Source organism: Neopelma chrysocephalum, unplaced genomic scaffold (assembly GCF_003984885.1).
Source record: "Neopelma chrysocephalum unplaced genomic scaffold, ASM398488v2 Primary Assembly neopelma1_60, whole genome shotgun sequence".
NCBI classification, from domain to species: domain Eukaryota; kingdom Metazoa; phylum Chordata; class Aves; order Passeriformes; family Pipridae; genus Neopelma; species Neopelma chrysocephalum.
In genome coordinates, this window is record NW_020897715.1 from 6,077,252 (window position 1) to 6,090,766 (window position 13,515).

General features: G+C 52.4%; 1 protein-coding gene across 1 annotated transcript in view; it reads left to right on the plus strand.

Annotated features, from left to right (window-relative positions):
• Positions 1-8,663: 8,663 nt before the first annotated feature.
• The window catches only part of CHRDL2 (chordin like 2), a 27,177-nt gene continuing 22,325 nt past the window's right edge, over positions 8,664-13,515 (plus strand). Inside the window, exon 1 of the mRNA XM_027681484.1 lies at positions 8,664-8,745. Within this exon, the coding sequence (XP_027537285.1) occupies positions 8,664-8,745 (82 nt within the window). The remainder of the gene's footprint in view (positions 8,746-13,515) is intronic.

Genomic DNA, 13,515 nt, shown 5'->3' on the forward strand with positions numbered 1-13,515 from the left:
TCAGGCGAGACAGCAGGTAAGAGCCAACATCCCAGTGGGACCAATAAATCCCGGGCTTAAATTTCAACAGGAGAAAATTAGGTAAAAGAGTGAGGTAATAAAAGGTTGGGACTGAGGTAGAGAATTTTTAATGAAGTTAAGCCTGGGAAGGAGGGAAGGGGGGTGGGAAGATATCTTTAAGATTTGTTTTACTCCTCATTGACCTACTCCGATTTGACTGATAATAAATTCAATAATATCCCCAAGTCGAGGCCATGCTGCCCATGATAGTAACAGGTGAGTGATCTCTCCCTGTCCTTATCCCAACCCAGGAGTCTTTTGGTATATTTTCTCTCCTCTGTTCAGCCAAGGAGGGCAGTGATGGAGCAGCTTTGATGGGTACCCAGAGTCCAGCCAGAGTTAAACCAAATAGAAGGTGACTCAGAGCAAACCAGAGGAGGCAAAGCCTCTGCACTGGTTGCTATGGAAATCTCTTTTGCTTTTTATCTCTTTACTGGGACACTGAACAAATCTGTGTTTTTTCATCATATTTTTGCACCTTTCTGATGAAGTGTCTCAGCTACATTGGGTTGGCAGCAGAAAAAGTGTTGCAGGGACAGAGGTGAAGCTCTAAACCTTTGAGCCACAGTTGGAGAGAGGAAGGGAAGATCCATGCCCAAGAAACAGCCCCTAAGTAACAGCAAGTGCCCGGAACTTGCTGCTGGACAGAGTCAGACAGAATGTGTTATTCCTTAGGATCGGGCGGGGATCTGGGCCCCGAGGAGCTCTCAGGGAGGGACAGAGAACACTGGAAGAGGAGACAGTTCCCCACCAAAGCTACTTGTAGGACAAGCAGCTGTGCAGGGCTTTAGGGTTCTGCAGATGTTCAAGTGACCGCAGATTTGGAAAGGGATCTCTGCCAGATGTTCCCCCAAATTACTTCTGCACATCCAGCCCATCCTGGACAGAACTTGGTTTCTGTGTGGCCAATTTGTCTTCCAAGCCAAATGCCTGCAAGAGGCAACAGTTTTACACTGAGAAGGCAGGGTTAGATGGGATATTGGGAAGAAATTCCTCCCTGTGAGGGTGGTGAGACCCTGGCACAGATTGCCCAGAGAAGCTGTGGCTGCCTCATCCCTGGAAGTGTTGAACGCCACTTTCGACTGGGCTTGGAGCAATGTGGTTTTGTGGAAAGTGTACCTGCTCATTGCAGAGGGTGGAACTGGATGGTTTCCCTTCCAGTCTGTAGTTCTCCAATTCGGGATGTGCGGAGCTCAGTGTTGGCCTGCAGAGGGAATCCTAATCCTGTGCAAGGCTCCAGCCTCAAATCCTGCTGCCTCCTGCTAAAACCTCAGCCTTCCTCAGCCTGCCAGGGAACGTTTCTCTGCTCTGCTCTCCCGCGGAGCTGACAGGGTTTTGCCACCACCATTTCTCTTCATGATCCTCCCAGTCATGATGTCGGCCTTAGACAGATGCCTACATATGGTGCAAGTGGGATGTGTCCCAGAGGAGACAGGAAACACAGACAGACCCGTGGCATGTGTTGCCCCATTTTTCCTGTCTCTCCTTCCCCCTTGCTTTGTCCAGCCCTTCTTCACCCCTCTCTCTTATTTGGTTGCTGATCTCTGTCCCTAGAGGAGAATCTCGTACTCACTGTCCTCTCTCTATCACTGGTTTGCCCTGATTATTTGGATTGGATTTATTATTTGTTTGGATTTTACTATTTATTTGGATTTGTGCTTGGCAACATGCACAGAATCTAAAAAAATGACCCGATTTCCCATTCCAGGTAGAACTACATTTAGGTTCCATTGCTAAATTATTATTTTAAGCCTCATCAGTCATTGCCTGCCTTAAACCCCCCCCGAAAGTGCAGCTTTAGAGCTCTTGAAAGTCCACCAGCACTCAGATTGATGGGAAAACAACCCCTGCCTGTTATGGCTGTTTTAGGGGAAAAGACATTCCCAGATGCAACCGAGAGCTGGCATGTGCCCTCAGAGGATTTCACTGGATCCTGCTGCAACTCCACAAAGCCCTTGGGAACACACTTTGCATCCAAGGTGCTGGAACAGAGGATATTGCCTCCAGCATGGGTCCTGCAGGTTGTTAGGTCACTGTGGGGTGATAAATGTAAAGGCTGCTCCTCCTTTCCCCCAAAGCATGAGTTGCAATCTGGAGATGTGGGGTGATGTCCTCTGACACCTCTGCAGCTTGAGGTGGGTTGTGAGACATGAGAAAGCTCCTGGGCAAGGCTGAGTTTCACACATGGTCCATTGGGAAAAGCAATCTCTGGGGCTGCTCCATGGTGAACGGGAGAGGTGAGAAGCAGAGAAATCAGGATGGGAGCAGGGAATCAGGTGCTGGATAAAGTGATGTCTGTTTTAGAATTGCAGCCACATGAGGAGGTGATGATTACCTGCAGGAAATGTGACGCCTTGCAGCTCCAGGAGACACTCAGTGCTGACTTCTGGCTTGGAGGCACATCTCCTGCCATCACTGAGTCAAAACCAGGTTCTGGGAATAGGTGACTGGCTGCAAAGGTGGCTGCAAGGAGCCCAGAGAGGAGTTCAAGGGTTACACCAACACTCACAGGAAGGAGTGAGCTCCTCTCTCATGGTTTCACTGCTGTGAATTACAGCATTGCTCTACCACTGGCTTAATGCATGAGAAGGAACAGCATAAAAAAGGCCAAGGCTCAGCCTGAAGGATGATTGTCAGCTCTCCTCTTCCCCCTTGGATCAAAGCTGTGAGAGGAGCTCCTTGGGCATCGTGCAGGGAGGCAAGATTGACTCTGCAGCCCAAAGAGATGGTTTAGAATCATAAACTGTTTTGGATTGGAAGAGACCTTAAAGCTCATCTCCTTCCACTAGCCCAGGTTGCTCCAAGCCCCATCCAACCTGGCCTTGAATGCTTCCAGGGATGGGGCAGCAACAGCTTCTCTGGGCAACCTGTGCCTCCCCGCCCTCACAGGGAAGAATTTCTTCCCAATATCCCATCTAACCTTGCCTTCTGGGAGTGGGAAGCCATTACCCCTTTTCCAAAGTCCTTCTCCAGCTCTCTTGAAGTGCCCCTTTAGGCACTGGAAGGGGCTCTAAGGTCTCCCCAGAGCCTTCTCTACTCCAGGCTGAACACCTCCAGCTTTTCCAACCTGTCCCCAGAGCAGAGGGGCTCCAGCCCTCGGAGCATCTTCATGATCTCCTCTGGACTCACTCCAGCAGCTCCACGTCCTTCTGCTGTTGGACCCCTGACCTGGAGGCAGCTCTGCAGGTAGGGTCTCACCGGAGCGGGCAGAGGGGCAGAATCCCCCCCTCACCTGCTGCCCACGCTGTGGGATGAGCCCAGGGCATGGGGGTTTCTGGGTGCCAGGGCACATGGTTGGGTCACACCCTCCTTGAGGAGAGCAGCTGGAGGGTGGGATAAAGTGCACCGAGATAAAGTGGTGTGGGAAAGCAGACGGAGGGGATCAGTCAGGGCTGTGCCTCAGCCCCGTTTGAGCTCTGCAGCAAGACTTGGGCTGGACAGTGTTGATGGGACATCTTTTGCTCTCAGAGGGCCTTGAAGATGTGACTCCTGTCCTCCTGGGAGTCTGGAGAGGAACCAGGAGGTTTTACCTCTCTGCAGAAATGGCAAAAACAAGCTTTGAAATCCCCAGGTTAGGAGAGGAAACTCATGAGGCTCCAGGCATGGGATAGGATTTTGTGAAGGTGGGGCATAAAGAAAATATGAATTTTGCTTGATTTAGCTGTACCCTGAGGAATATGACAGAGAGGTATCCTCCCATTTAATGCCCATATCCAACTCCACTGACTCTACTTTGACATCTGGCAGTCTGATGTGGGATGCATTGACTCCTCCTCAAATGCATGGTAAGGATAAAGGACATGGTCACTGGTCATAAGGAATAAGGGAGGGAGACTATGGAATCACAGCAGGAATCTCATCTCTGCTTTGGGTAGCCCCATCCACTCTCCTGCTGGCCACATCCCCATGAGGTGTGATAGTTTTGGTCAGTGGTTAAAAATAAAAACAGAATGGGGGGCTGTTTTTCCATCATGATGAAAGGAAGATGGTGCCAACTTGGATTGCATGGCTGGCAGAGGGTCAGTGGGGTGGGCTGGCTGTGGGGCATGAGCAGGGACTGTGGTTTTCACTGCAGGATCATGGATAATGCATCCTGGGTAGCAGGTGCCTGATCAGCATCCCAGCTTGTACCAGCACTGGTGTGGCAGTAGGACCAGGGCAGCAACCGTGAGGCACCTCCAGTCCTGGGGGCCATTTTGGACCCCTCAATCCAAGAAGGATATTGAGGGGCTGGAAATGGAGCTGGGGAAGGGTCTGGAGCATCAGGAGTGGCTGAGGGAACTGTGGGGGGCTCAGCCTGGAGAAAAGGAGGCTCAGAGGGGACCCTTTTGCTCCCTCCGACTCCCTGACAGGAGGTGGAACCAGGTGGGGATCAGGCTCTGCTCCCAGAGAACAAGGGACAGGACAAGAGAAAATGGCCTCAAGCTGTGCCAGGGGAGGCTTAGGTTGGATATTGGGAAAATTCCCTCCTCAGAAGGCTTGTCCAGCCCTGGGCCAGTCTGGAGTCCCCAACCCTGGAGGGATTTAAAAGCTGTGTGGATGTGGCACTTGGGGACATGGGTTAATGGTGGCCTTGGCAGTGCTGGGTGAACAGTTGGACTCCATGATCTTAGACATCTTTTCCAACCTTAACAATTCCATGATTCTATAATCAGGACTTACTCCTGCCTTCCCTGGCACAGGCATCCTTCATGATTGGGCAGAAGAAACCCACATCAGGCTACAGGTTTTAGCAGCCTGACACTGAGTGATGCAGCAGCTCCTCAATTCCTGGGACAGGACTCACTCCTGCAGCAGCATTTCTCTAGTCCAGTTTCCAACGTCTCAAGGTCCTGCAGGTCTCCATCTCCGTTGCCTGCAGCTGACAGCCCTCACATGTGTGTTTCTCCTGGCCCACGTCAGATCAAATGTCAGGGATGCAGGGCTACAAACTTCCAAGGATAGGTCCAGTGTTCAGCCAGCTCCTCCAGCCTGCAGCCTTGTCAGCTCATGATCCTGTCACAGGGCTCTCAAGGTGGGGGAAGTTTTTGGAGCCCATGCTGTTTACTCGGTAGTTTGTAGGAGAATCTCGGTTTTCAGTCTCTCTCTCTCTCAAAAAAAAGAAAAAAAGAAAAGAAAGGAATTGTTTCATCTTCTCAATTGCCCAGAAAACATGAGGTGAGCTTGACCTAAAGACTCAGGAAGCAGAAGGCAAATAAAAAAGACCCAGGTTTTATTATTTGCAGGCCAATGCCATGGGTTTTGGAGCCTGATTCTAGGATTGATGTTGGCACTATTGAACTGTCAGACAGATTCCTTTGCAGATGAAGATAAAGCGCCTGGGTTTTGCCAAAGCGTGAATGTATTCTTTATGAGACCCAACAGAGATGTAACACAGCACCTTGCTCCGGACAAGGCTGGCCTTTATTTCCTGGGTCTGCACTTAGGACAGGCCTGAACTTTCTCATAAGTTTTAGCCCTGATGCGGGGCCAGTATCTACAGTCCTGAATTCAGCTGTTGCTGTTACAGCAGAGGCGCAAAATAACTTCATTGACTTGGGCTTCGTGTCCCCATTTTTCTAAGCACTTTCATAACTTGCCCACAGACTTGTGCTACAAATGGGCTTTTCAAGTCTGCCCTGTGCAAGGGAAAAGCTGGGAAAGAAGGTGCTGGCTGTTCCTGGTGGGAAATGGGAGGAGCCTGCTGTTTACCCAAACCCCTTTAATATCTTTATCGAGGCATGAGGAAAAAATAGAGGGGCATTGCCAGCAAAACGTACAGGGAGCTGGAAATGAGCAGAGCAGTGAAATAAGGGAAGCTGTGGTAGGTGGTGAGGGCTTTCAGCTCTGGAGTACCTGACAGAAGAAGGATGTGGAGCTGCTGGGGCAAGTCCAGAGGAGGCCATGGGTATGCTCTGAGGGCTGGAGCCCCTCTGCTCTGGAGACAGGCTGGGAGAGCTGAGTGTTCAGCCCGGAGAAGAGAAGGCTCCAGGGAGACCTTAGAGCCTCTTCCAGTGCCTAAAGGGGCACTTCAAGAGAGCTGGAGAAGGACTTTGGACAAGGGCCTGGAGGGAGAGGACAAGGGAGAATGTCATTTCACTGCCAGAGGGCAGGGTTAGATTGGACATAGGGAAGAAATTCTTCCCTGTGAGAAGAACTCCCATTTCTGGTTGACCCTGAAATGGGGTGGCACTACTTGTGCTTTCTGTAGAGGACCAGAGCCAGACAATGTGTGGAGAGAAAATAACAAAGCTGGTGATTCAAAGAGTTATTAAAATAGGTTTCTTATTACCAAGATTTCCCTCAGGAACAGGCACCTGCAAACATGGTTTGGAAAAGGGGGATGTTTTTGGCACTTGGGATAGGGCTAGAGACAGACAGAAATAAGAGGTGGATGGAAAGAAGAGGTTTTGGTGCAGAAATTCCCCTTGATTGCTTCCATGTTTGTGACAAATGGGGCTCGTGGTTGGTGTGAGCAGGATAAGAGGTTTGGGGAGACCTTGGAGCTCTTGGAGGACTGGTGGCTTAGTGCCATTCTCAAGTGGGATGGCATTGGGCACAAAGATCTCATAGCCTGGAAAGCCCAGTCCTGAGCTTGAACTAATGGAAGGAAATAAATAACTTGGCTGATGGAGGAGATCTCCGGTCACCAAAGGGATTGCAGGAGGTGACAGTCTCTCCCTGGCCAGTGGTGTGAGGAAGCCAAAGGAGATGAGGGGAAGAGGCATGAAGCCATTTGCAAAGGAGAAACCCAGGGCTCCTGCAAGGTCTGGGAGCTCCACCCAAGCCCTCCCAATGGTGGAACCTGGGCATGAAGGCATTCAGCGCTGCATTAAAGCCTGTATTTTATGTGCTAATGAAGTGTCTTGCTCTGAGCACTCCTGGAAGTGCAAGTTGTGAAGGTGGAGCAGGAGAACAGGGTAAAAAAACCATACAAAATCTGGTCTTGGGAGTCTAAGGAAGCTGCAGGAATCCATTTCCATGAAGAACTGGTGGCCCTGGCTTATTCTGGGCAAGTGAAGCAGCACTACCAAGTGGACACAGCTACTCAGGGAAGATCCGGTGCTGTCCAATCTCTCTGTAAGGATCCTGGGGAGCAGAAAGCTGAGCCCCACAGACAGGCAGAGAAGGGCTGGCAGCCAGAGCTGGACCACTTTGTGCAGGATCTGGGGAGCAGCAGTAACAGGAGCAAAGTGGTATAGAGGCCAGGTGGCTTCTCCAGGGGTGACTGTGTGACCAGTGGCTTTCCAGCCAATGGCATTTCATTCCCATCATGCAGAGATGAAGGGCAGCTGAGGTGGGAGCACTTTCCACACCACTGGGATGGTGGGAGAAGGATTTGGGACTGTGGCTTGGGGTCGGGGGTGAGGGGGTTTCTGTAGGCTGGTTGTTTAAACGGCTTTATGCAGCCGGAGGAATGTCAAACAACTGGTGGGAGAGGTCTCGACTGCTTTGTCTCGCTGAAACCTCTGCCCCTTGTGCACTGCCTCTGCTACCCCAGAAGAGAAGGAGCTCGTCCATGGCACTAGAAAGGGAACTGGGGTTTACTGGGAAGGGATTCATGGCACTGGTGGACCTTGGTGGTGAAGCAGAGCTCTGGAAAGGAATACTGCACCTCGGATTTATGCTTTGCCCCATTCGGAGCATGGGATGCTCAGAGCTGTGCCAGGGATTCACCCCGGGGTGGAGCAGATGCGACTGCGCGGGCTCAAGCCCCGCGCGGGGGTTTAAACCTCTCCCGGGGGCGTTGGAGCATCTCAGAGCCGAGAGTCCAGATGGGTTTGACACGGAGAAGGAGCGCAGCCCCTTGTGTGTGTGTGTGGGTTGATTTACCCCATTAGTGTCACCTCTTGGCTCGTAGCGCCCCAGGACGGGGTCCAGCCCAGCGGGTCCTTCCAGCTCGCCGGCCGGGCTGCAGGGAGGTAGGGGTTAACCCTGCGGCTCCCGCACTACTCCCCGCCCGCTCTCCCTCCGCCCTCCTGCCGCCGAGGAATTTCCTAAAACACCCCCCAAAAAAGTGGGAATATAATAATAATTTATTAAAAAAAAACCCAAAAAACAAACAACACAAAACCCACCCTGCGGATCCCCCCCACCCTATCTCCGCCTTTAATACCAACAAACAAACTCGGCTCTCCCTAAAGGAGGCGCCTTTGATCGGAGCGAGGCGAGCCCCGCCGGGCACGGGTACCGGCACCACCGCAACCCCGGACACCGGCACCGGCACCGCGGCCCCTCCGGGAACAGACAGCCCCAGGAACCGGCACCCCCGGCACCGGCACCGCGACACCGGCACCGCAGCACCCCCGGCATCGATATCCCCTGGGACCGGCACCCCCGGGCACCGATAGTCCCGAACACCGATATCTCGGCACGCCCAGGCACCGACACTCCTGCCACTGGCACCACAGCTCTCCCGGCTCCGACAGCCCCGGCACCGGCACCCCCGGTACCTCCGAGCATCGCATACCGGCATCGAGACCTTGGCACCGTCGGGCACCGACCGTGGGAGCAAAGCCCCCGGCACAGACACCGAGACATCACCGGGCACCGCACCGGGAGCAGCATCGGGATATCAGACAGCGCACCCCGGCACCGGGACCGACGCCGATCGCCGGGCTGCGATGCTTCCCGGGGCGGGTCCCTTCGTCTTCCTCCTCCGGTGCCTGTTGCTCCTCTTCGCGTCCGAGAGTCGAGCCCGGGCTCGTAAGTGTCCCCCTCTCCCCTCCTGGCTGCTCCGCGTCCCTCCGTGCCTCAGTTTCCCCGTTTCTTCAGTCTCCGAGAACGCGTAGGGGTGCTTTGCGGGCATGGCTGGGAACACGGGGAGGCTCCGGACCATGGCAGGTGTTGGATGGACCTCCATGGCGGGGATGTCCCAGGTTTCCCATCCGGCACTGTTGGGGACATGGCTGTGTCCCCCTCTACCTGCTGCTGTCCCCAGCTTCTTTGAGGGGTTGTATAGCGCCTAACACACCTCTGCGTGCTGATGAGGGGACGGGGGAGCTCTGTGGGCTGGCAAGGATGTGCTGAAGTGCTGGGACCCCCCTTCCATGGGCTAGAAATGTCGCAGGGCAGGGGGTTGACTTGCAGCCCTTCCCCTGCCCAGATCCCACCCTGCACGGGTGCAGCTCCCCTCCAAGAGTGGATGAAGACAGGGGCAATTTGGGGAAATTACCCCCCCAAAAACAAAGCTGGGGGCTTTTCTCCATGTCCATCCCTTGTCCATCTCCATATCCATCCCTTGTTCTCTCTCACTCCCCCTCCCACCTGGCTGAGTGAGGCAGAAAAATGTTTGGGATGGGAAAGGGAAGGGAGGTTCAGCACTTGTACAAAAAAGCTGGAAGGACTTGGCCGGAGCTGTTTAGGAGCTTGGAGGGTACTGGAGCTTTAACTGGGACCAGGAGGTGGGTTTGGCTTGGGCAAAGCACTGGGACCCCACCATTGGGTGCTGAGCACTTCTGCAACACCGCAAAGCCACCGAAGCTGTGAGCAAAGCGGAGCAGGACCTGTTGTGTCCCTACATTTATTCTCCCTTTTAATCTCCCGGAATCCCAGCGGAGTCAGTCGGTGGCTGTGTCAGGGTGATTTACAACCTGCCCGCTGCCAGCAGTGCATTAGGCAAATAAGCGTCCTCCTGGAGCGCTGTGAGCACTGGATTGCTCATCCCGGCGGGAAGAGGGGGAGGGAGGAGGGAGGGAAGGCAGGGGCATGGATGGGGCTGTGCAGAGTCCTGGAGAGCAAAATCTGGATGAATTTGGCGCTTGTGCTTTCCTGGGCTCATCGAAGCCACCAGACCCAGACCACAGCATCTGTTTCTTGCACAAGGGATGTGGGTCTGACTCCCTGCCCCTGCCAGGGCTGCTGTGGTACCCAGATTAGGAGGAGGATGGAGACATCTCCTGAAGATGAAACAGGTATTATGTGATGTTTTCACTCTTTGGAGGTACCTACTGGTGGTAGCAGAGCCTCTAAATCGTGCATAAATCATGATGAGTGGGGGCAGAAAGGGTTTGTCTGCTTTGGGAGGAAGTGTTGGGGTCCATTTGCAGAACTTATAATGGTAATAAAGAGCTGGGAACTTTGAGGTAGAAGCAGGACTGGAGCAGGGAGGTCCGGGATCACCCATTCCCCAGCTCTGCAGCACTTTTGCTTTGCTGCAAGGCACATCTCATGGTGCCAGGGCTCCAGGTGCCCCATGGCTGAGGGCAGGGTGGTTTTAGTAACAAGATCCTAATAAAATTGTGGTCTTCACCATCCATCTCTGCAGCCTCGGATTTTTCTCAAGGCCGAGTGCTCAGGGAGAATGAAGACAGGAATAAATTAATTATGAGCAGGCTCATCAGCCAAGGGACCTACAGTGTCGTGGCTAAAAATAGGTGAGAAGCAGAAATGCTCAGGCTTGAAGACAAGTCAGAAAAGAAGAATTTGCCCACAGAAAGAGGCTATTTTAGGGGATTTGCGCTCCTAGATGAAAAAAAGCTATCAGAGGCACAGGTTACTGGGCCAAATGTGCTGCTTTCTGAGTAATTCAGGGGCAATAGTTGAATGCAACCACGTTTTGGCTGGAGGCATTTAAACACCAGCATCTCTGGAGAGCGCAGGGCAGTGGTTTTTCCCAGGAGCTTGGAAGTTGCTGTTTCATTTCTTTTTAATGTGGTTGCTGGAGAAAAGGGGGTTCATGGGATCCCTCTGTCCCACAAGTTTGGATCCAGCGTGCTGAGGGACTGGGTGCTCCAAGGTGGGAAGGACCAGGATGAAAAGCAAACGCTACCACCGCCATGGAAAGGGGGATATGAGGGCTACACAACCTGCTCTAGAGAACTGAACATTCCCTTGGAAAGGAGTGAGGGGAATTTGAGCCCCGTCTGCTGCTCCAGAGCCCATGGGAATCCTCTAGGTTTGGGACTTTGCTTGGGTTCTCTACCCTGGGGAGCTCAAAAATGCTTCATGAGGCTGCATTTTTGGACCTACAGAGTTTTCCAGGCTTCCAAAGTCCTGAGTAGGTATTCCCAACCGAGAACTGAGTGAGGCGAGTGTGTGGGAAGCGATCTGGAGATGTGAGCAGAGTCTCTGGGATGCCACATGTCAAGGGCCTAGTGTGTTTTAACCAGTCCCCTCTCAGCTAAGTTGCACTTTAAGCCCTTCATAAATACAGGGCTGTCAGAGGAGCGCCTGGACTCTGTGTACCAGACAGTGCCTTTTACACTTTATTTATGACCGCTCTTAAAACTTGCAAACTGGTTTGCATAAACTCCCCCCCCAAGCCCGGCGCGGCGCTGGCTGGCAGGTGTGTGACCTCCAAAAGAGCTGCTGGGGCTGTGAGCCCGGCTCAGACATTCCCTGATCGGATAGAGCTCCAGGGGTGCCATCTGGGGATGTAGGAATGCCCCCCCCAGCCATGGGATGAAAAAGGAGAAGCCCTGTGAAGTGTTTCAATAACATCCTTGTTGGAATCAGTTTGGCACCTGGAGTGAAGGTCCCTGCTTGGGCAACTGAGGCACGGGACTGGTGGAGGCTTCCTGTACTGGATGAGCAAACTGGGATGAGCATTTTCCATGCTTTGAGGTCTTTCAGGTGCATCAGCTGCTCTCTAGCCTGCAGCAGGGACTCACCTCTGGAGACTCCCAGTGTTCTGGAGCACAGAGGAGTTCCAATGTTAGTCAGGACTGACTGACAGAGACCCAACTTGTCTGTAGCCAAGGTTAGGAGATGTGGTCAAATTCTAGTGGAAGGTGTCCCTGTCCATGGCAGGGGTTTGGAACTAGATGATCTTTAAGGTTCCTTCCAACTCAAACCACTCTGTGATTCTGTGATTCTATATCTGGGAGTGTTCTGATCAACACTGGCCAATTTGATGGTCCAACAAGGAGGTTGTGGGATCTTGCTCATCTCCCCTCATTTCATGGATTCTCACTGGGTCTAGAGCAGGTCAAGAAGACGTGGGGTGGCATCTCACTGGTAGCTGGTGTATGAAGCTGTTGAGATACATCTTGAAGGAACATTCTGTTCTCATGTTGTGAGAGATGTCAGCAGTTACTGGATGCAGCACAGGGTGGGTTTCTCCTCACCATTCACTCTGTCACCCTGGATTGGTGTCTCTAAAGCATCTTGTTAAGGTGCTCCAGTAGATTCAGACTGTCTTAGACCTTCTGTGGCAGCTTTTTGTGGGGTTTCAATCTCCTAGTGGCTGGAAAGCTTCTCACAATACGTATCCTAAATCTTCCAGGCTTTTCCCAGGCTGGTTGCTTTTTCTTGTCTCTGCCATGACCAGAGATCACCCTTTTTTTTCTTAATAGCCCTATCTTGCCTCTTCCTGTTGTACTTCCCATCTCATATTACATTCCTCCTTGCCATCCAGGATGCAATTAATGTTAATTAATTTCAATTAACGATAACCAAAGCAAACCAGGGCCTGGGTATAGCCTCAAGCATTTCCCAAGGGTGTCCAGACTCTTGCTATGGGTCTTGGCTGGTGCCAACTTGGACTTTGCCAAATGCCTGGAGACAGCAGGGCCGAGGTGGCTCCAGCAGGTAAGTATGGACACGAGCAGGACCAGGCCAGTGGTTGGGGTATTCCATTATTTGGATGTAACCAGGTGGTCCCCAATCAAGAAAACACCGGAGCCATGGCAGAAAGCAGCTGTTGGATGGGAAGGAAGGGAGAACCTCCCTCCTCCATGATGTCCCTAGCAGAGCCCTTTGGGGTGGGCAAGGCAGAGCAGCTCCCCCGTGGAGAAGTCACTCTCCAGAGCACCTCCCACCCTCCCTCTGGGCATGAGGCCACAGGACTTGCTGCTGGGCAGCAGAGGAATCATTTTCATGACTTTCAGGTTTTTTCTGGTCCATAGAACCCATAATGGAAATCTGAAGACCAGGATCTTGTACTGGGGGCTTCTTGTATTTGAGAAGAAACTGGTTAGATGGCACCTGCTATTGGAGGTTTTTGCAGTGGGAAACTTTCCACCATCTGCTCCTGCTTCCAAGTCTCATAGGGCCACTTCTAAGCATGGAGCTTCTAGTTTGCAGTCAGCAAGCTCTGGTTGTGTCTCCAAGGTGGTATAGACCAGGCTGGGCAGGTTCTTGAGAAGGAAAACAAGATTTTCCCTGGCTTCATCTGGGTTTTTCGTGCTGCAAAGCACTCCACAGCTATCGAGCCCTCTCTGGAAAATGAGAAGTAAAGCCACATGACTTTTCTGAGCATGCTCTTGCTGAAGACTCAATAAATAAAGTGACTGAACAGCACGGGAGCAATTCACTGCCACAAATGGCTTTTCACTCCAAGTGAATTGGGAGGATATCCAAAGTTTGAGCTCTGAAAATGAAATTATTAGCCTGGCATGGGAAAAATGATCTGGAGCCTCTAGGTCTTAAGCCTCCTCCTTCCTTCCTTCCTTCCATCCATCCATCCATCCATCCATCCTTCCATCCTTCCATCCATCCATCCATCCATCCATCCATCCATCCATCCATCCATCC